Source organism: Ptychodera flava, chromosome 20 (assembly GCF_041260155.1).
Source record: "Ptychodera flava strain L36383 chromosome 20, AS_Pfla_20210202, whole genome shotgun sequence".
Lineage (NCBI taxonomy): Eukaryota > Metazoa > Hemichordata > Enteropneusta > Ptychoderidae > Ptychodera > Ptychodera flava.
The window spans coordinates 1,898,684-1,922,671 of NC_091947.1; the positions used below are offsets into that span (position 1 = coordinate 1,898,684).

General features: G+C 35.4%; 1 protein-coding gene across 2 annotated transcripts in view; it reads left to right on the forward strand.

The window, feature by feature from the left end:
• The window catches only part of LOC139119736 (dual oxidase 1-like), a 49,969-nt gene extending 25,983 nt beyond the window's left edge, over nt 1–23,986 (forward strand). For both annotated transcript variants that reach the window (XM_070683610.1, XM_070683611.1), the window contains 12 exons: nt 811–986; nt 1,393–1,483; nt 2,013–2,233; nt 3,096–3,326; nt 3,956–4,049; nt 4,970–5,019; nt 5,780–6,061; nt 8,105–8,334; nt 8,625–8,783; nt 9,585–9,740; nt 10,064–10,189; nt 19,531–23,986. In XM_070683610.1, the coding sequence (XP_070539711.1) occupies nt 811–986; nt 1,393–1,483; nt 2,013–2,233; nt 3,096–3,326; nt 3,956–4,049; nt 4,970–5,019; nt 5,780–6,061; nt 8,105–8,334; nt 8,625–8,783; nt 9,585–9,740; nt 10,064–10,189; nt 19,531–19,656 (1,942 nt within the window). In that variant the 3' untranslated portion in view covers nt 19,657–23,986. The remainder of the gene's footprint in view (nt 1–810; nt 987–1,392; nt 1,484–2,012; nt 2,234–3,095; nt 3,327–3,955; nt 4,050–4,969; nt 5,020–5,779; nt 6,062–8,104; nt 8,335–8,624; nt 8,784–9,584; nt 9,741–10,063; nt 10,190–19,530) is intronic.
• Nucleotides 23,987–23,988: the final 2 nt, after the last annotated feature.

Sequence of the window (23,988 nt, forward strand, 5' to 3'; positions counted from 1 at the left end):
ATTTTTAATACCAAGTATCAGCCTTTTCAACATATTGCATTGTGTGCAGGTGTAACATGCAATTTCATTGTTATTTAAATTATAGTCCAGACAGAAATTCAGTCGTGAACAATAACATTTCATATTACACACACAGGCTGTGTTGCGGAGTTGAACACTATAAGCATTCTGGAATGATTTTCGGTGCAGTTCTAAACTGTATTTAAAAATAGTACAAACACTGCATGATATTATGAGGTTATTACGAAAATACTGCAAAGGATGCACAAGGACATTGGCGCAGCGTATCGCCCGACGCAAAGTGGAGGGCCATCCATGGCGCCAATGTCCGAGTGCATCCTTTGTGGTATTTTGGTGATAACCTTATTATTATACATCTTGCATTCCTGACTGGGGCATCAAATTGTCAAAGTAATTACCGTTTTCGTGTAATGTCAACAATTTTTCTTCCGATTTATAGTGCAAGTGTGGAACGCTATCTCGGAAGCACTTCTTCAAGTTCTGGGTAGTGTGTGTGCACTATACACACGTATGTACAGGGCAGGGGGTGGGGGGGGGCATGTTCTGGCACTTATGAAGAGTCCCTTGAAACCGTTCAACAGTGATCGTGCAGATACAGCCTTCTAAGCATATGCAAAATTCTATTGTTCTCAATGGTAGGTGTATAATAATGGAAATTATGTAGAATAGAGCTACATGTACATGTATTGCAGCTTTGATATACCACTGACTTTGAGCTGGCAAAGTCAAGTAGAATATGTTGCTCTGTAGTGTGTAGGATCATATTGTATCAATGTCACGACATTTCAGGAACACTATGACTTTGATCAATGCTGACGTGTCGGAGGAAAACATGGACGACATGGTTGATATGATGTTCAAGAAAGCTGATGCAGCCGAGGAGAATGAATTGTCATTTGACGATTTCATGATTGCTCTAGGAAACTACAAAGAGAACTTTGAGACTGCTGTGCTTCCTGTACGAGGTACCGGTAATCACTAAAAAAACTAAACACAATAGAATCAAATATTGTCTGTTTGAGATTTGCTGTCCTGTTATGAAGAGCGCCCTCATCGGTCACTGACTTCCAGTATATGGAATTAAATTTCATCAAATTTACAAAGCTCATCCGTGATTTGTATATTAAAGAGTTTTCACAAGGATTTTAAGCTTTTCAGTCACTTTTTGCTGGCTATGTGAATGAACATTTTTCTTGCATTGAATTAAATAAAGGGCACATTCAGGGATGCTATCTGTACCAAACTTTTCTGTTTCTATAGTGTTTAATAAATGCCGTAAAATAAAATCTAAGAAAGTGCAGAAATAAAAACTAAATGTTCCTGTTTTAATATGGTGTTTTGTATTTTAATACTTCGCCATGTAATCTTTAGGAGCAGGGGCAATCACTCCAAGGCAAGTACAGCTGACAATGAATGGAAGTGATGCACAGCTGTTTAGACAGAGAACGTTCATGGGACAAAGGTATGTCATTGATATGAAATGAATTGCTATACTGGCAGTGTACAGGTAACTGTTGCTCACACTGTTTTTTCTGCACGTTGTTTTCAAGATATACACGTATGAAATATCACCTCCACAGTTTAAAAAAATTTCCTTAGGGAGACTCTGGGGACTTACAGTAAATGTAAGCAGACTCAGATTTGATTCAAAGAAAAGAGAGTAAAAAGCACTATTTGTATATGGAATTAAATTTCATGAAATTTTCAAAGCTCATCTGTGATTTTTTGATTAAAAAAATATTCACAAGGATTTTCAGCTTTTCCTTGTAGTGTTTTGCCACAATCATTCACAAAGCATATGAGGTACAGTGTATGTAAGATACAATTGTGTATGGTCATATTTACTTCACAGTGCTGTGTGTATGTGTGTGTACCATACAGACATTGACTCTGAACAGAATTTCATGGTAAGCCTGAGGGCAATGTTCAGAAATTGTTGGTAGCTAAACAAAATGATGTGATCAATGATCCTGAGCTGTTGATCATTGCAGGAGTGGCTCCCCGGACAGTGGAATCAGTGACACCAGACTCCGTGTGAGACCTCTGACATCCAAAGGTAGACCACCAACCAAGGTGTACACTCAGTCACAAAGTTATACTGGCAGAAAACTGAACGCATTCCTGCGGTACATGGAAAACCACAGACTTGAAATCTTCTATCTTTTCATCTATGTCTTTGTGGTCGCAGGGATCTTCATTGAAAGAGCATATTGTAAGTCTATTTTATCTGCAGGTACTTTTTGCAATTTCAAATCAAATTTGGATACCTTTATTTCATGAACTGGAATGTTAGTTCCCAACATAACTATTTTACAATCTAAGCGTGTTGCGGTTTTATCATCTTAGAATTGCTGTGGCTTTGTACTCATAGTGCACTGTGTTTCATTGTACTGAAGTTTCATATCCTAATTGATCTATTCACAAGAATGGTTAACATCACCTATACTGATATACAAATGCTCCATGCCTGTGTTTTTGGTATGGCAATCTCTTTTCATCCTACAAGAAATGCATGCACAATGTAATATTTACATTGGAGAGTCTCAAATTCACACTCAATGTTCAAGTTTGACAATGCATTCACTGTACTGGATAATTCTATAAAGCTTGTGATGTCACGTGATCTTAATTGTCCGGTGATTATAACCTCTGGCAGACACTTAGGGTGGTACAATGTGATTAAAATATTGATGAATGTCCATTTATTTGATTTTCTTTGTCATTGTACATGTAATGCAGTTCTTGTTGGTCATTTTATGTTATTGGATGAAAAACGTTGAATTTTGAAGCACTCTTAGTGCAGGGAGTGAAATCTTTGAATTTGTTCAATGAAATATTGATGCTAAAATAATACATTTTTCACAAACCATTTTTAACTTATGGATAAAATCTGCAAACATTTCAGGGAAGCCAGCCAGTGATATCCTGTTTAGTTAATTGTAAGAGTTTGTAGCTATGTCTTTATAATCTAACTTTGTCTATAGCATATTCAATGAAAGCTGAATTCAAAATTTCACTGTCTCCCCCAGTGACAAGTATCATAAGACTCAATGGCGTTTCGTTTTTCTCTTCAGATTTCTCATTTGAACGTGAACACCGTGGTCTTCGTCGAATCGCTGGTTACGGTGTGACTGTTACCAGAGGAGCAGCCAGTGTCATTATGTTCACCATGTCAGCAATGCTGGTGACAATGTGCAGGAACACCATTACCCATCTCAGGGGAACATTCCTATGTAAATTCATTCCATTTGACTCCGCCGTTAATTTCCACAAAATTATTGCTGGCACTTTTCTGTTATTTACATGTAAGTGTTGACATATTTTACAGCACTTTGATTTTTCACCCATAACCTTACATACATTGTATACATTTGATTTTTGTATTCATGATCAGCACTAACTGAAATGCCTAAAGGGAGTGAAAATGGTATTTTGATGAGAATGCAATATTCATTAACTTTCTCAGGTATTTAGGAGTATCAAAAACAGGAAAAGTCCCGTATATTACGTTCTTTGTCTGTTTTCGATGCTCCTAAATACCTGTATATTTTGCATGGTTTTCATTGATGAAACAGGTCTGAATGCTTAGAGCATACCAGTGCAGTGTAGATGTACTTGATGATTGTACCCCAGATCGAGTCCCATATTTTACACTGCAGAATCTCCCACAAAGTCCCATATTATACAGTCTGCATGTCCTGCACTTGGTCCCTCACTTATCAGTTTTTGATACTCCTAAACCTCACTTTATCATTACTTGTATTATATGTAGGAGTATCAGTTTTGGTCTTGTTGTCATCATTGTGTAATCTGTATTGTTGTAGTTGACTGAAACATATGTCTGGCGGATTTAAAGTTATATTTTTTCTGTCAATAGAAATATGATAAATGTACATTAATTTAAAATCTGAATGTCATTAATTTTTATGTACAGGTGTCCATATTACTGGCCATGGTATTAATTTTTATCACATCTCAACCCAGACAGCTGATGATTTGACATGCCTCTTCAGAGATTACTTCCACAGGTCAGTAAAATTATAAAAAAGCACTTATGCAGCGGTTTGATGCTTTACTCCAGCATGCATTCTGTATTATATAAGACCAACAATGTATAAACCTGCATTTGACCAGTAGAATAGCCGTCACTGGTGTTATAGTGAAAACATGACTGAAGGTGGTGATGGAAGTTCAGAACATTTGATTTGTCCGTACCTGATCAATAGGGAGTCTCGAGATGGACAGTACATAATGCAATGAATGTTCTCGGTTAATAATGACTTGTTACTTTGCATATTGAAATTGCGCAGAAATGATTACATCCTATTTGAGAAATCAGATGAGTTGATGTGGCATCTTCCCATTCAGCTGATGCAAAATTACAAGTATGGAAGACATTAGTCAAGGGCTGTCATTTATGAAGGAGAATCTTTCTTGTCTATAAGACTAAATGGAAAATAGTGGCTCTACTTGACAGCGTGTACAAAGTTTAAATAACTAATGAGAGATCAAAGCATCAGAAAATTATAAAAAAATAATCATTGTAGATAGAAGGTTAAATGAATAATGTGGGAATAAAACATTGAGTAATATTAAAGAAAAAATGAGAAAATGAAGCCAAAAAACCTGACACATTCATTACAGTTGCTTAGAAATATGAAGTTTGTGGTGATGAGCTGATAGAAGTTCATATCTTGCCAAAAGCTGATTGAATCCCTTTATCCATCTCTCAAAATCGATTGTCTTTCTGTTTTAGTCTATACACAGATGTCTATTTTTGTACATCCATGGTCTATATAAGTACCATTTAATAAATGTCTCTCACGCATAACCTGCATTGATGTATTTATAACTCATGTCAGATAATTGTTGCTAATGTTTGTACTAGAGGACACTTCAATTAAGCAAATTTACTTATTCCTATGCTACCATTGCCTTGTACAAACAGGTCCCATCAATTACCAAAGTTCCAATACTGGCTGTTCAATACAACAACAGGTAAGGACATCTTAATTACTCCCAGACAATGCTGAGTTCATCAAACTATTTTTAATCAAACAATGTTGTCCTCACCATGGAGTAATACAGTATGCTAGAGTTTATCATTCCTGCTTTGATCAAAACAATTATCACATGCTAACTGCCCATCCTCATTTTGTTGATTATTAATCCACTTGCCTACCACAATGGTGTAAAATTGTTCTAGCAAGTATATTGTGAGTGTAGAACCTTGCTAGAATTTTCTAGCTTGCAAGATATATAGTAATCCATTACATGACTTGAAATTTATTGTATTCAATGGCTTTAGAAAGATTTGAATCAGGATACCGTTGTACCAAATTTGTCTATTTCAGAAACTTGTGTATTACAAGTAAGAGGTCCATCAGTCCATTCACTGTGAATGAACTACTACAAAGCTGTGATTGTCAAACTTACCTTTTCACTCAGATATTGTGATATAGCACCAATATCTCCAAATGTCTGGGAAATAAACTTCTAAAGTTCCTAGCGGTGTTATTGAATGAAAAGTTCTTTGTGTCAAAGTTATTTGGTTTGTACAAAAATTTTAGTTGCCTGGAAATCATTTAATTGTCCCAATGTCTTTCAAAGTGTATCTAGAATGTTATATTTTACTGAAGTCCTGACTTAAATCAGCAAGAATGTGACCTGCTGTGCGTACATAACAATGAAATTAGTAGATTGCAATTTGAGTCATTGAAAATAATACTGTTATCACAATCATTTGTGTGTTTTACAGGTGTGACAGGAGTCATGTTAGTAGTTGTCATGGTGATTTTGATGGTATTTGCCTTGCCAATAACACGTCGCTATGTCTACAATGCTTTCTGGATCACCCATAAACTCTACATCCCAATGTACATACTGACCATCCTCCATGGCAGTGGTCGACTGGTCATTGAACCCATCTTCCATTACTTCTTGCTCGGACCGCTTATCTTGTATGTTCTGGACAAGCTGGTCAGTATTAGCCGGAAGAGAGTTGAAGTCCCAATTGTCAAGTCTGAAATTCTTCCATCAGGTGAGACCATTTACATGCATATGCTGTTACACCCATGGCCACTTTATTGTTGTTTAAGCCTTCATGATACAGTCTGAAATCCTGTTTGTATAAAGATGAAACAGACCCTGTTATGGGTTGTAAATGAAAGCTAACCATTGGCACCCTGTGTTAAAAATTGAGACACAAGGTACCACTTCCATTCATAAAAGCATCTATGCGATAATTAGTTTATTGAGGCAACACTCTTTTATGAGATCACTGCTAGAGCATGAAGCAAAATTGTGTGTCCCAAAGAGATAGTGTGTCCGGGGAAATGGAAATAAACAAGACTTGTACATGGAACAGTGCAAGGTAATGTTACATTGTATCGCAATCTTGAACACATGGTGCCAATCATAAACTCTCATTTACAACCCCAGATAGTAGAAACAGAATTTATGACTGCATCAAGTGGGCTTAATCAACAGTAAAGTGGCCACAGGTGTATGAGTATGATTATGATTATGATTATTGTCATTTATATATTTAAAAATGCCCTGCACGTACCTCTCAGTGCAATTTGCACATTAAAGTTGATAAAATCCAAGCAAAATTGGAGAAAGTATATGATGAAATGATGAAAAATATACAGTGTTAAAAAGCAGTCAAAGTTAAATAATTATGCTGGAAGGCTAGCTTACATACGGTGACCCTTCAACTAAATTAGTAATATTATTGAATAAGAGGATGAAATCAGAGGGTGAGTCTCACAACCACCATTGAAACAGTCAACAGAACAAGCATTGCAAATTTCAAGTGGCAATAAGTTCCAGAGAGAATGTACACAGACAGAAAATACTCTCTCCCCATATGCTTTATTGAATGTTTCCTGAGGTGGCATCAAACATTCCTGTCTCTTGACAGGTATGGGTGTACATCTCAATCATATCAGTCAGATAAAGTGGTGCAACACTATATTCTAAAAGCTGTCAACAAGATTTTGAACTGTCAGTCTCAATGCGTGCTTTGACAGGCAGCTGTTGTAGACTTTGATAGTACCTGTAGTCCATTAAGTACTATCCTGTAATTTAATATGATCTAGACTGAAAATCTGTGCTGATTGTTGGATGTTGAGTAATTGAGCCCAAGAAAAGTTTGTAGCCAAAAAGTAGCATTGACCAATACACCAAAAGCATAATATTTGCCAATTTTATTTCTTTTTGAATATGTTTTTCCCATTTTACTCAATGATAAGTCTTTAAAAGTTTCATGTACAGTACTATGTTTTGAATTTTGTACTATGTCAGAGACAAAGTTACAGAGTTGACATTTAAGTGAGTGAGTGTGGTAGATTTTAGTAATCACAAAGATTTAAATATTAAACCATGCTAAAAGTATCCATATTTTCCGTAACTTGTGCAGTTCATACTAGGCAATAGGGTTTGCTTCTTTAGGCAGATTAAATTGTTTGAAAGATTCCATTTGTCTTTTTGCAGCTTTCATTGGTGAAAAAGAATTTGTATTTTCTGAATGTGTGTGATTCAATATACCTGGGGTAAATTCTAGTTATAGTTGTTTGCACAATTAGCCAGACTTAAAGTAAATAAGACAATAAAATATGAGTCCAATTATGTATTCATTAGGGGACGATTGCATTAACTTGCATGGTACCTGAAACCCGAGTCCTTGCCTGAGCAACTCTGGTGACAAACAGAAAACTTTTAATCCCCAAGGTGTGAATGTTCCATTGTTATGTTTATCTAATCCAGCTGGTGCCATTGTAGTGCCATTGTAGGCAAGGCAGGTCTGTGAAATTGATCCTCTAGGGAAGTAGGGTATTCCTAAGTTAATGGAGCATTCCCGTAATGTCTCGTTCAATTATTTTGGGAAATTTCACTTAGTCTTCATTTAATAGATCAGCGAGTGAGCATCTGCTTAATATGTTGTAATGCACCTCATCCATGTAATGTACATATAGTAAATACGCCAGATTATGCCATGCTTGATGATTCAAAAGTTGTTTCCAGATTTCTTACATTTTTTTCCTACCTCTCCCATTTTTTCTGTGTTTACACGGGACAGGTGTGACTTACCTGGAATGGAAACGGCCAAAAGACTTTGAATACAAGTCTGGTCAGTGGATTCGACTGTCTAGTGCAGCGCTTGGAGAGCATGAATACCATCCTTTTACATTGACTTCAGCACCTCATGAAGATAAACTTAGTGTGTACGTCAGAGCTGTAGGGCCCTGGACCATGAATTTGCAACAGAAGTACGACCCGGACAACGTTACTGATGGGAAATATCCAAAGGTAATGCAAATAGTCCATTTGGGTGCACTTTTTGAACAGAAGAAATAACAAACATTTTGTAAAGGATGACTATTTTCTCATTGGATATCTCTTTAAGTCGCAACTGCACATTAAAGTTATTGTCACAAGCATTAGTTTTCTATGCGTGCCTCCACAAAGTTCAGATCACCTTATTAAAAATAATATTTCTAAATCAGAATATTTGGTGAGGAGATCAGATACTGTAAGGTTTCCAGAGTTACAATTATTCTGTTGCAAGAAACTTTAGAAATGTTAGCTTAATTTTTCAGCTGTATTTGGATGGTCCGTTTGGAGAGGGTCACCAAGATTGGAACAAGTATGAAGTGTCTGTACTGATCGGAGCCGGTATTGGTGTCACCCCATTTGCTTCTATTCTGAAAGATGTTGTTCACCAATCAAAGACCAGTGCCCAGTTTCTGTGCAAGAAAGTAGGTACCTGTAATATGCATGAATTTTTTATTACATCCATCATCCATCATGTGATCTACCCAATTATAGGATTAATACCCCCTGGCTCATCAAGGAGAAGTGAAGTGTTTTTCTCATGTTCAGAAAACCATGGTCTTGCTTGGGTTTTGAATGATAATGAGTTTGGTATCTATGGTACCATGATGCCTCATTGACTTCATCTAAAATTGAGTAAAAAACAATTGTTGCTATTGTTATGTGCTTTATTTGATAAACTTTTTAAAAGACAAATCCCTGAATGTGTGAATAGTATCAGTAAGGAGAACAAGGCTGTGTTCTGCATGGCTAAAGACAGTAGAAAGTTAAAACTGCTTTCTCTATTTTGAAATATACCAGTCAGGAGACCTTGTAGTATACCTGACTGAGACAGCTAAACCAAATGATGTAGGAATTTTAAAATGTAACAATTTTTAATCAGGTTTCTTGAATGTGAGTGTCATTATTCCAAGCAGTCATCACATCCAAATGATAAGCAATTGGCCATGTTTATGACCCAGTTAGTATGACTTCACATGCAGGTCTCGTGCATCAGAATTCAGGGAATACAGTTAGCCTGTTACAGAGAGTTGCAAATCAAACTGGTTGATGAAAGGATCAGAATGTAAGGTCACATAAAATGACCAACCCGTACAATTGACCTATACAGCTTTAGCACAGGAAGTGTTTTTGTCACAGACTCATGTCTTCTTCGAGGTAAAAGAGGTCACCTTCCAAGAATGCTGTTTGACAAGCTGAATAAATATTTTGACTTTTGCTGTTAGGTCTACTTCTTTTGGGTGACGAGAACTCAGCGTCAGTTTGAATGGATGATGGATATCTTACGCAACATTGAGAGAGATGACGAAAGCAACCTGGTTGATACTCACATTTTTATCACCCAGTTTTATCAGAAGTTTGACCTTAGGACTACAATGCTGGTAGGTCAAAGTTCAAATACTAGTCTTTCCCCATTAATGTGTGCTCAAATAAAAAACTCATGGAACATATTGTAAATGCTATGTCATTGTTTTCTTTTCTTTAAATGCCCTCTGGTGAAACTGGTTCAATTTTTGCTTCAATCTTTGAACTTTCTGAATGTTTTACACAGTGTATCAATAGACACTGATATCAACTGTAAACTCACAAGGACAAGGTCCAAAGAAAATGCCCACAAATACTTCAGTAGCCAATCAAATGACTAATAGCCTCATTGACTGATTGAATGGAACATTAAAGCTTATCGCTATATTTTTTTTTTCAGTATATTTGTGAACGCAACTTTCAGACAATGTCTAGCAAATCTCTGTTTACCGGATTACAAGCAGTGACTCACTTTGGACGACCTGATTTCTATTCCATCATGGATTCTGTACAAGAACAGCATGAGGTGAGGACACTGGCTGAATGCCTGTTATTACTGCATGTATGCCAACTTCTCTGTCTACAGGTTCCTACTGCTATAGTGTCAGTTGTCAGTGCACTAAGAGGCCAGGACAGAATCACAGTCAGACTGGTTATATTTCTTTCCTCTCTGTTCTTCTGGTTATTTTCAAACAGAAGTAAAAAAAAATAAGCTGAAAAATTTGTATGTCCATGTGTTCTGGTATTTATACGTAAAGAGAACAAGGCCAAAACTTAGTTTGATCTGCTTATCTTGGATGGGAGGCTGGGGATAGACACAAGGGGGTACAATTCCATCTGTCTGTTTATGACTTGTTACTTGTCAGCAGAGGTAAAGGAATCATTATATGTGGGATGGCCAAGGTTTGAGTGATGGTGGTGGTGGTAGCTAGGGGATGTGTCGGGGGGGGGGGGGCATTGGTCAATTACCATACCATCTGCTCCATACCCTGCCTGTTGTACATGCTGCTTCTTTGTCGTAGATCTTATTATTTTGTCTCTGGTTGTCTTTGGTGAATAGAAAGCCAATGAGAATTCCATTATTCCACCATAGACAGACAGTCTTTCTTAAATATGAGCCGACGATCTCTTCAAATCAGATTGCGTGTTTAACACCATTTCTAAAGTATACATGTACACAAGTTCGGACTTCCATATATGCTGCAGTACTTGTTCACTGCTCCAGCACGGGTTTTGGATGGGCTTAGTTGTGTTTAAAGGTAATGAAAAATAAATCCTGTTCAGTGTTCATGTATCTATCGTCACAGTACCATTTCTGTTAAAAACAGCGATAGACAGAAGGAACTGCAGTACCCTTACCTGATTCATGAGCCACCTGCTTTTCCTATCACTTGTACACAAATATAATTTTTATGAAATATTCAACCATATGCTGTATACCATGCCACAGTAGCATCTGACCTTTGTACAAGCTCTGTCATAGGTAACTGTCTCAAATTAAACTAACACTCATCATAATTGTATGTCACTAAATGTAGCATGATTTGCATAGTATTAGCTTCTAACAGAAATTCTGACAAAAACATTTTGTCTATTTTATTGGAGCCCTTCTTTTTAATTTTCATTACAATGTCTGTGGTCACAAAGTAGCATTTTTGCTCACTCTTATTGTAAAAGATTCCAGTAAAATATTTATTTTTTGCACAATGATGAAACACTGATAAGATGTTACTTGTAATAATTACAGTAACAAAAAATCCTTATTCATGAATTCAGCCATATGCCTGTCACTGGTATCGGTCAAGTGTGCTTTTAATACAACTGCACAGAGTTCAATCAGCTCCAATATGCGGCAAGTTTTGCTACAAAGGGATACATACAGTGTAGTTTCTAACACAGCTTTCCTGCCAAGATGTAGTGTTTTTAGCTCACATTTGGTATACCAATGTGAGGTTATCGTATAAGCTGAATCAGTTCATTTGCATCCGATTTGCATGTCTGTATGTATGTATGTATGTATGTATGTATGTATGTATGTATGTATGTATGTATGTATGTATGTATGTATGTATGTATGTATGTATGTATGTATATATGTATGTATGTATGTACATGTATGTCCGTCCACATCTAAAACACCTAAACCGCAGCACCTACTGTCTTAACATTTGGTGTACAGGTGCACCTAGGGATGGAGATGTGAATTTGTTTAAATGAACTTGTCAGTGTCAAAAATATGCAAATGAGGAGAAAAAAGAAAAAACACTGCAAATTGCCAAAACTCTGTAACCATTGGTTAGATTGGGTTGAAACTTGGTGTGCATGTTCCTTAGGGTATTCTAAATTAGGTCTCTAAAATTTGGGATGAAATTTGCATGTTTCTATTTTTGGGGTAATTTTTTCAGTTTTTTGTCAAAAAATGTTTTTCTCTGAAACTACTCATCTGATTGCTTTGAAAGTTGGTATACATGTTCCTCAGGATGACCTCAGTCAAGTTTATACAAATTGAATTGAAATTTTCATATTTGTAATTTTAGGGCAATTTTCTGAATTTTTGGATGTTTGGTATACAGATTCCTCAGGTTGATCACAATCAGTTTTATGAATGTTGTGAAGATATCTCGAATTTTGTATTTTTGCTGAATTTTTTGTTTATTTTTCTCATTTTAAGTAAAATTTATTCTTCTCTGAAACCGCTACCCCAATTGCTCTCAAATTTGGATTGGATGTTTGCAAGGGTGTTACCCTTCGAATTGTTGAAAGTATGACAAAATTGGAAATATTACTGCTTTGGGGCAATTTTTGTCATTTTTGGTCAAAAAATCTTAAAAAATATTTTCTTTTTAAAGCCCCTGGACAGACAGCTTTTATATTTGGTGTACAGATGGCCAGGGATGACTATAGTTAGATATGTGGAAATTGTCCTGAAATATATATACAAATTTGTATTTTAAGACAATTTTGTCATGTTTGGTCAAGAAAACTTGTTCTCAAAATTACTTGTCTGATAGCTTTGTAATTTGGTACAAAAGTCCCGAGGGATGTTATTACATAAATTTTCTGCTCAAAGTGTTGGGAAACTCCCAAATTTTTATATTTTAGGTAATTTTCTCAGTTTGTAACCTTAAATGACCTACACCAACCCAGGATATGTTGTGAGAGAGTTTCGAAGGCTGTGAACATAATTTTGTCATATTTAATATCAATTTGTAGTAAAATTTGATCCAGAAAACAAAGTTGAGGTAAATTTTTTCATTGCTAAACCAATTTTTGCAATTTCTACATGTAAGACACACAAGAACTGATGAGAAATTTGGATCCAGGATAATTCCAGATGTTGTTATCCCCTCACAGTTGAAGGCATTTCACTATCTGTGACTGATTTAAGTGCTGTTTACATTCGAATGATAGCACTCATAGCATTAATTAAAATATCCCTAAGGTTGTTAATACATTTCCTGCCAGCTGGTCTTATGTAAGGGGTGGAACATTTAATATTCAGGAGGGGGTGGGGCTAGAAGATTGATGAGGTAGCATTACTTTTTACCAGATCCCTTGTACATTTTTCCAACTCTTTATTTTTTCCCCACTCTCCCACCTTTTCTTTTTGTCAAGCTTCTCAAGCTAATTTTTTTGTTGACATTTGCTTATGTATGTAGGATCTGCTTGTCCCATTGCTATAGAAGTTGATATGCATGTTCCTAAAGATGACCTCCAGTACCTAAGTTGCAGACCTTATTTGCTTTTGTCATTCTTGTTTTTCTGGTTTAAATATTTCTTGAATTTACCAATTCAAACCAAATGTGAGCACGCTGTCCTTGACGGTATTTTTTGCTCACGTGTGTAAACACGTGAGCACATGTCCCAGCGATGTCTGTCTGTCTGTCTGTCCATCTGTCTGTCTGTTGGTCCGATATCTCAAAAACAGCTTATCAGATCAGAATCAAATCTGGTACATAGATTCAGGTAGCAAATGGCAAGAACTGATTAGTTTTTGGTGGGTGTGCCTTGCATACTTTTTGCTCATTTGCATAATTAATGATTTTAGAAAAAACGGATATACATTAAAAACGACTACACACAATTTGATGAGATTTGCAACAAATGTTGATCACACCAAGATATATCAGAAGTTGGAACCATTAAGGGGTGACATGAAAGAGAGTTGCTTATTTGCATATTTAATGAACTTTCCTAATTAGGGATATATGTCTGATTTGACTCGATCAAAATCGACCAAACTTGGTATGTATATTAAAGATACTATGATTTAACATTACTGAAAGTCATTAAGCGTTTTAACTGCAGCCAATTCCTAATATATATATTTAATGAACTTTCCTAATTAGGGATATATATTTAAATTGACTGGACCAAAGTTGATGAAAGTTGCTACATGTATTGAAGCTACTATGGTACAACATTTTTGAAAGTCATTAAACATTTTTACTTCAGCCAATTCCCAATTTGCATATTTAATAAACTTTCCAAATTAGGGATATATATCTGAATGAACATGATTGTAGTTGTTGAAACTTGCTATATACATCAAAGACACTGTGATATAATATTATTGAAAGTCAAAATACATTTTTACTTCAGCCAATTCCTAATTTGCATATTAAATGAATTTTCATAATTAGGGATATTTATCTGAATTGACTTGATCAAAATTGATGAAACTTGCTATGTAAATTAAAGACACAATATTATTGAAAGTCATTAAACATTTTCTCTTCAGCCAATTCCTAATTTGCATATTAAATTAACTTTCCTAATTAGAGATATATATCTGAATCAACTTGACCAAAGTTGACAAAACTTGCTACATATATTGCAGATACCATGATACAACATTATTGAAAATCATTAAGCATTTTTACAAAGCCAATTCCTAATTTACACATTTAATGAACTTTGCTTATTAGGGATATATACTGGGATTTACTTGATCAAAGTTGGCAAAACATGCTATGTACATTGATGATTATACCGGGTTAAAACAATATCAAAAGTCATTTCACATTTTCAAGTCAGCTAATTTATAATTTGCATATCTAATGAGCTTTCACAGCTCGGCATATGGCTTGAAGGACTTGGCCAACGGTAATTACACTTGCTATATAAAGTGGTGATACAATGACAGCAGTAAAAGAACTTTAATATTTTTATTTCAGCTAATTACATATTTGTATACTACATTACCTAATCTGCTGTGATTATTGTTCATTACGTTGATCATAATACTTTAAATGAAGTTGCAAACATGTGGCAAAGGTTAAAATTTACACATAACTGCAATATATAATGAAACACGTGAGCATTTTCAGTTCATATCTGGTTTATTTATGGCATGACACTAGAAATAATTGATGATTAAATAATTCAGTGAACCACATTATGTCCCCATAAACAAATGTTCTCATTCATCAAGGGTGGATTATACTCTCTTTAACTCTCTTATAAATTATTTTGCATATGACATTTCTTTCTCCCTTAATTTTCTAGACCTTTTAAATTAATTGAACACCACAATACTGTCAGCACCCTGTATTCAACCTATTTGCCCAGATAAACGATGTATTCTTTGAACCAAGCTTTTAAGGGTGCATGGCATTTAGCCGAGCAGTATTGACTGTGAGATCTTTGCTAGGTGACTGCCATCATGGGTGCCATACATTGAGAGTTCAAATCCCATCGAGAATTTACTGAACTAACCAAGATGTGAGATGCTCTGTTTTCACATAGATGTGTCACTTATATCATTTTGATAAATCTGTCATTTTAAGTCATCTTCAAGTAGCAAAAGATGTAAACACAGCAGTATTGTGGATGCTTTAATCTCTATGGTTTCTTCAAACTCACACGAAACATTCTTTAACTATTCATATTCACAACACCAAAGAAAGTTGCTCTTGTTGTCCTCACCATGGAATTTACCATTTATTAATTTATGAACATGATATTTTTATATTATTCCAACATTAAGAGTTAACGTACATGTATAGTTTCAGACTTCTTATTCATTTTTTTCTGACACTCAAAAAGTACAGCAACATTTATTTATTGTCAGTAGTTTTGAAGTTGATTGCTTTTAAACATCGAAGGAAAATTGACGATTTCAGGGGAAAAATCAATCCATGGGACAATGAGCAACAGGACAAGGTTATGACAGGTTATACATGTAGGTGTGAAGGACTCCCTAGCTAGCCAACTAAACTGCCGTTACTATCTATTAGTGCAAGATGCGAGGTATAATGATATTCAAATATGCAGATTACACTAATGAGCATTGTTTCGGTATTAAAATTCTATGCTAATGACCCTTAATCAATATGGAATATTCATGTACCTCGGATCTTGCATTGTACAGTTACTATCGAAATTTATCTGTATATTTGATGAAGGCATTCACTTTCTTTGCATTTTAGAAATATAAAAGATAAACAGCTTTTTTGTGTGAAATTCTACCTGTTGCTGTAGCCTTTTGCATAACCGTTAATTATGTTCAAGTGACATGTCAAATGACACCTGAAATACTGACATTTGTGCTCATAGTTGCTTTCTAGAAGATATTTTAGTTTTTATCACAACTGGAAGTTGTGATATAGGGGTAGTTTCACCGATGTCGTCCATTTTCCGTAAACGACAAAAAGTCAAAAACTGCTGAACAGACTGCGTTGATATTTGGTACCGATATTCAGACTGGTTCCAAGGTTCCGATTCCGAAAAATGGAGCCAAACGGAGTGGCGGTTATATAGTTTTGGGAAATTTCTAACCCCCCTTTTTAACTAATTGATTTTAGGGGTCTTTCATATATGTAGTTTTGGAATGATCACCAATCCTGCATTGTAGACTGTTTTATGAGTTGTGGAACAGAAATTAGGTTTTGATGAATGTTAGAAATATGCAGGATGGCTGATTCGAAGATACGATATTTCTATGCTCTTTTGGGCATCAAAAGCAATAAAAAAAAACATATTTCATAGTTTAGATTCTCACTTTTGAGATGACCCTAGGCATTTGTTAAGTAAACATCCTTGAGTCAATATACAGACTTTGACATTCCAGAGATTAAGTATCCATGACCTCACATGTTACAGTCTTTCACTACCATGGTATAGCCCAAACCCATTGTTATCAATGGTCAGTTTGGACCTGTCTACAGGAAATTGGGGTGAACAGGTTAGACAATGACGTTACAAGTTGTAGGTTAGTTATCAAGGTAGCACCAGCATAGAGTCCTGAGCATCTGTCCATGTGTTCTCACAGGAAATTACAGGGAAAAAAAATTATTTGAGAAGTTTCTCTCCTTTAAATAGAAGCTCATGGCACACTTGTTATATATTACAAAACAATGGGACACTGGAGGTCTCGAGACAGTATGTATGTGTGTATGTATGTATGTATGTATGTATGTATGTATGTATGTACGTACGTACAGTATGTCCGTCAACATCAAAAACACGCAAACCACTGCACGTTTCAGCTTGGTATTTGGTGTCTAAATGCATCCTGGGCTATAGATGGGATTTTGTTCAAATGAAGTCTGCATTGCCAAAATTATGCAAATGAGCTTACAAAATGTGAAATGGTCAAGAATTAATAACTCTAGAACCGCTGTTTTGATTGCTTTGAAAATTTGTGCAAGTACCTTAGGTGAACCTTATACAGTTTTATGAATATTGTGAAGAAATCCGTAATTTTGTATTTTTGCTGAATTTTTTGGTGATTTTTCTCATTTTCAGTAAAAATTCTTCTCTGAAACTGCCAGCCCAATCACTTTCAAATTTGGGTTGGATCTTTGCGCAGGTGTTACTCTTCTAATTTGTTGAAATTATGACAAAATTTGGAAAATTACTATTTTGGAGCAATTTTGTCATTTTTGGTCAAAAAATCTTAAACAGTATTTTCTTTTAAAACCTCTGGACAGGCAGCTTTTATATTTGTTACACAGATGTACAGAGATGACAATAGTTAGATATGTGGAAATTGTCCTGAAATATACAAATTTGTATTTTTAAGACAATATTGTCATTTTTGGTCAAGAAAACTTGTTCTCAAAATAACTTGTATAGCTTTGTAATTTGGTATAAAGTCCTGAGGGATGTTATTAGATAAATTTTCTGCTCAAAGTGATGTGAACCCCCCATATTTGTATAGTTCAGGTAATTTTCTCAGTTTGTGACCTTAAATGACCTACACCAACCCAGGATATATTATGACACAGTTTTGAAGGCTGTGAACATAATTTTGTCATATTGGTGTCAATTTGTAGGAAAATTTGATTGAGAAAACAAAGCTGAGGTAAATTTTTTCATTGCGGACTAATTTTTGCAACTACTCTATGTAAGACGTAGAAGAACTGATGAGAATTTTGGATCCAGGATAATTCCAGATGTGGGCATTTCACTATCTGTAACTAACTGAAGTGCTGTTTATATTAGAATGATAACACTCATCCATTGTAATTAAAAACTCCCCAAGGTTGTAAATATATTTCCTGTCATCTGGCGTTATGTAATACCAAGGGATGGAACATTTGATATTCAGGAGGGGTAGAGTCTAGAAGATTTATGAGGTAGCATTACTTTTTTACCAGCTCCCTTGTACAATTTTTTTACCACTCCCACCTTTTCTTTTTATCAAGCCTTCTCTGTCTATTTTTTGTTGTTGACATTTGCTTATGCGTTTAGGATCTGCTTGTCCCATTGCTATAGAAGTCGATATGCATGTTTCCAAAGATGACCTCGAGTACCTACCTTTTAGACCTTATTTGCTTTTGTCATTCTTGTTTTTCCTGGTTTAAATATTTCTTGAATAGACCAATTCAAACTGAATGTGAGCACACTGTCCTTGACAGTGATTTTTGATTTTTTAATACTGTTCAGTGTTTATATATTGAATAAAATTTGCTTACAGTTAAAATCCATACTTGTCCCATATCACTTTTTCCCCAGCTGTCAGCTACAAATACCAGGTGGCTATTCTTTAACATTTGAAGTGCAGGCAAAATCAACAACTTCTCCTCTATGTCAGTATGTAGAGCTAACCCATTCAAACTCCCATATGGGCAAGAGTATATGTGCCAGTGAAAACTCTTCTTATAGGTTTGAGATTGCCTGTCTTTGAGTTTGTCTGTATGTATATGATATGATTGTGTGGGTGTCTGTACATGTACTGACAAACTCAAAACTTGCAGCACCTACCCATTCAGTATTTCATGTACAGGTGCACCCAGAGATAGAGTAGTTTCACAATGTGCCAGTTGTGATCATGTGCCATTGGCGCTATTTTTTTCTTGTCAACCAGAAGACAGGGAGTTTGTTCATCAGGTTAGAAAGGCAGAAAAAGGTCAGATAAAAAATGGATAGATCAAATGATCAATAGATAGGTGATGGAGGGATTGTATATCAATAAGATAGGGAGATGTATGATTCGAAAGATTATTCAATACATTGATAGCTAAATGATAGATAAATACATAATTGTACTAGGTAAATAGAAGGATAGATATGGGTAGAGGGATTAATAGAGATAGATGCAATAGATAGATAATAGATGGATAGACAATCAGATGGATATATGATAGATAAATAGGAAGGATGAAAACACAAATGATAAGTATATATAGAGAGACAATTGGATGTATGTAGACAGATAGATTGACATAGATAAATATATGCATACAAAAAGACAGACAGAAATAGTGGAAGAGATTGATGGATAGACATACATGTACAGTGTACATTTATTGATGTTAATAAAACTTAGTAGACATTAATATTTAGGTGTCACATCTTAAATTTAGTCTATTGTGTTATTTGCATGATCATCTCACTCCAATCCTTTGTGTTTGGTTGCAGGTTGACAAGATTGGTGTATTCAGTTGTGGTCCGCCGTCATTGACATCAAGTGTGGAGGATGCATGTAGCAAACTCAACTCTCAAGATGATGTAGCTCTCTTTGCACACTACTATGAGAATTTTTAGAATTTTGACACTGGGATTTGGCAGGTACATGTACCTGAAGCAGGTGAATTTGATGCTTAGTTAAGTTACAGGAGAAGTCGTCAAAGGTCAACAGTTGATTGTATGTGTTGCCAGTTTTTATATTTGACAAATACAGGATTTGTTGATAAGACACACAAATTCTTGTAGATACAATTTACGAGTCTGAATAAAAAAATGAGACTGCAACTTATAAAGGTAACTCAGTGGGTAGACTACATACAGGTCTTTCAGGTTGACCATGAACAATTGCATGTTCATTGCACATGTTGTCTTCTTAACTACACACAGAAAGCATTGATAAGCCAGACATTAAAGTTCTATTTTTGTGTGTGAGTGGTCAATGTTGTCTGTGTCGGCAGTCAATCGCCTTTTTGTTTACTTGGAAGGGATACATGTACGTCATAAAGTGGCACCTTGTGTTCTGGCAACATGCGAGTGTAAACGGTCAACCTGAAAGACCTGTACATGTAGTATATACCGTCATCAACTGAGCAGCACTCCATGGACACTAGTTCCCTGCAATAGAACCAAGCTGACTGATATTCAGAATTGAAATACAGTAGTCGTCAGTTGAGGAATTTGGCTTTTTATATTTCTCTTAATATAAAGTTGAAATGTGAATTGTAAATGTTTTGATGGTCATAATTTGATGCTTTAAATATATCAGCTTCAGACAAAAAATAAAGTGCAGATATTTTGTTCTGAATCAAGGTCTCAAACACTTACTAAAAGTAATGAAACTGTCTTTATCATGTGCTTTTCACAGGGTAAAACTACCGATGATTCATGGCTTGTAAGTTTTGTGACTTTGTGTGTCACTTTGACTGCAGCATTGTAAAATGCATTAATTTGTCTATGTGCAACACTCAGTTTTCTAGACTGTAGATTAAGTAGTCACTACCCTCTGTCTTGTCCTAATTTGTTCTCATCTCCATTTTTTGTAACAACAAACTTATCTACAAAACTTGTATTTCTTATCTACAAAACTGGTGTGTCGATCTATAAAAAATCAATGAACATCGAGCATAAAATGAACGTGACACAAATGCAAATGTCATACTTGGCTGTACTATCCTCTACATGTTCAGTGTTCATGTAGGATGTTTTGAGTTCTGAAAAGCAATAGAATATTTATGTTACATACTTTGTAGCTACTCCAGAAGTGTTCATCCGTCCCGCTACCCTTTGGGTAAACTCTGAATAATTTATTTCCAGGTCGCACTCAGATGAAAGGTCACAGCAGGTCATGCATCCTATTGCTAAAACAAACATACAGCATCCATTTTGATTTTTGAAGATGTATTATACAAGGGAACAGCTAAAATCTGAAAGAGGACATTAAAACGTTAACAGTAATTTAATGCAATGTAAACAAAAATGGTATAATTATTTCTAGGAAATTTAAATTTTGTTAGAAGTTAACTTCTGTGCATCAAATATCATAAACAAAGGGATGTATGTTGTACCATCAGGTACCAGGATGTCTCCTTTTGTCCAACAGTTTCAATTGTCTTGTATGGGTGTTCATTTAGTCTACTCAGATAGGACACATCCATCGAGTACATTTACTTTTCAAGATTAACTCAACAGGTGTCTGTCCAAATCACAAAAAGTGCCAAGCTGTGTCACACGCAAGATTTGAAATATCAAATTTAAGAGATTGAAATGGAAATAGCATTGAAAAGGTTTGTGATGTGCTGTTTCCTTATGTTTTAAAATCAAATTACTTTTAAACAGCTACCCTAGAGTACAAACTGTCTGTGTGAAATTTTTCTTTATCTGTATTTTTTGTTGATTTAAGTGTTTCTGTTAATGTTAATAATAATAATTTTGTATTCAGTTTCTTGTTAGGCTGTATTTATGAGGTTTACTTTTGATATGTTTATTTCTACTTTGACTTCAATAGTATCAGAATCACTTTAAAATTGCAAAGGTTGATTTTACACAAAAAAACATAATCAGGGTACGCCAGTGTTGATATTATTAAGATGAGCTTCCATTAGGAATTCGACAACCATAGTCTCCATATTGTTTTCATTTCTTCAATGAGAGCATTTCCATTTCTTAATTCCTTCAATATCACCAAGACATAATGATGTCAATTTTCCATCCGGCACCTGGAGTCCATGAGACACTACAACAAACTGGACTCAAACTGTTGAAACGCAAACGGCAGTGAAAGTTGATGATACTATTTTCATTTTTTTTGTAGAAAACAAAATACATTTTATTTTGTTTTCTTCCCAAAGTATGTTGGTGTGTATCTAGTTGCAAAGAATTAGCATGGCCAACACAATGAATTATGTACAATATGCAAAGTTGTTATTGAGAATTATATTACCATGACCTGCCCGTCGCATTTTGATTGGTCGAGCTGAACCACGTGACTGACCACAAATACACAGTAATGGTTCGTTTACATGCCCGTGAATATGAATAATAAGATTAACAACTCAAAGTATCGTAACTTTACAGCTCAAACATAAATCATAATCAATCACAAAATAAAATGGAGCACTTGTAGGTCAAGTTGAGATACTTTTTTCTGAAAATATTTCCGGATTTGCCAATTTTTTACAGCGCGCGTGACAGTGCGTTGCGTATTGCTCAGTTTCTGGGGCCCAGCTGTCGTTCGCTCCTGAAATTTTCGGAAATTTTGACGGTTTTCTTGGGTTCGCTGATAATATAATGGAAATAACAGACTCCGCTCTGACCATTACCGTGTATTTGTGGGCGCAGGCTCGAGGAAAGCCAAATAAACGGGCTCGGCAAGCCTCGCCCGTTAATTTTTGGCTTTCCTCCGAGTCGCCCTTGCCCACAAATAAACGTTAATGGTCAGCGCGTCGCCCGTTATTTCTATAATGAATGCTTATTGCACTCCACCTGTCAACAGTAACATTGGACTTTGTGTAAATACAACCTGCATTAGCATCTTGAAAATGAGGCATTTAACAAGACTTGTTACGGGTGTAGCATGCTAGCAGGGTACGCTTACCCATTCTGGACACCTGGTACCACCACTAACTATCAGTGGTTCAGGATGGTCCTACTTAAATTTGTAAATCTCAAATGTCCCATGGACCTGGTAATGTATTACCTTGAATGAAAATGATTATTGGACCAGTTCAATGTCATATTGGTGAGTAGAATAAGAAATTGTATTTAGGAAAAGAACAAAATTGCAGCCTACTACATGGAAAATTATTGCTGTCATTGGTCCAAAATCAAACCAATAGAAAAGTAATCTACATCATAGTAAATTGCTTTGATTAATGATATATTGTATATATTGTATAAAGATGCATTTTATTCTCACCTACTCCTTTAGTGAACAAGTCCCAAATACAAGACTTAGTGAAGATTTAGTCAGTGCGTGAACCATTAGGTGACTCAACTAACTTTTAAGGTAGTATGCGCCTCAAAAGTGAAAGACTTAAATATTTGCTCAAAGTTTTCTCAATGAATCTTTCAGCCGTACTCTTACCAAATCAAGAATAAGAATCAAGGGTCAACACGCAAATTTTTGTAGAGAAACAAATTAGCTGACATTTGCACTGATATTTGGAACTCAAAATGGCCGTCAGTCTTGTGTTAACGATATGGGGACAAATTCAATTTTCGATTTCGAAATAACTAAGACAGTGAAAGTTTTTCTTACTCCAAGAGCTTTGAAATGAGCCACCACAAGTGATAGATCAGACAAGAATTGGAAAAGTTTGGGAGTCTGAATATCTGTAGCAAAGGCACATTCTACCTTAATATTCTCATTTGCTTCACCAATAAGCATGTACATTTATGTAGTATCACAGAAAATTAAAATCATTAATTCCGTTATGGATTCCTGACCCAAACTACCGTCATCAGAGCCTTGGAGACAAGGAGTCTGCCACACACTGAAGTGGCACAACCCACTGTCTAATTCACAGTCCAAGGATACAGAGAATTTACACTCTTGCAAAACCAGAGGATTTTCACTGGCGTACACACTTATTTACCATTGACATGTCATAAGAATGAGAAAGATGATTAAAGATACTATAAATGGGAAGATTGATTTCAATTTACATTGCAGATGTGATCCTAATATCTTCATCCGTCTGCTGTTTGTCTTTCCAGTCTATATCTTGTGTAGTACAGTTGTCAGAAATATGAAAACATGGTTTAAATGTGTGCTTTCGTTTTACAGACCATTAACAGAAGTGTGTACATAGAACTTTTATTGAAAACAAAGAAGCAGTATGATTTTCTTCAGTGTTAATAGTCTGGTCACTTCATACTTGTTTTAATAAAAATTGTGACCTGAATTGAATT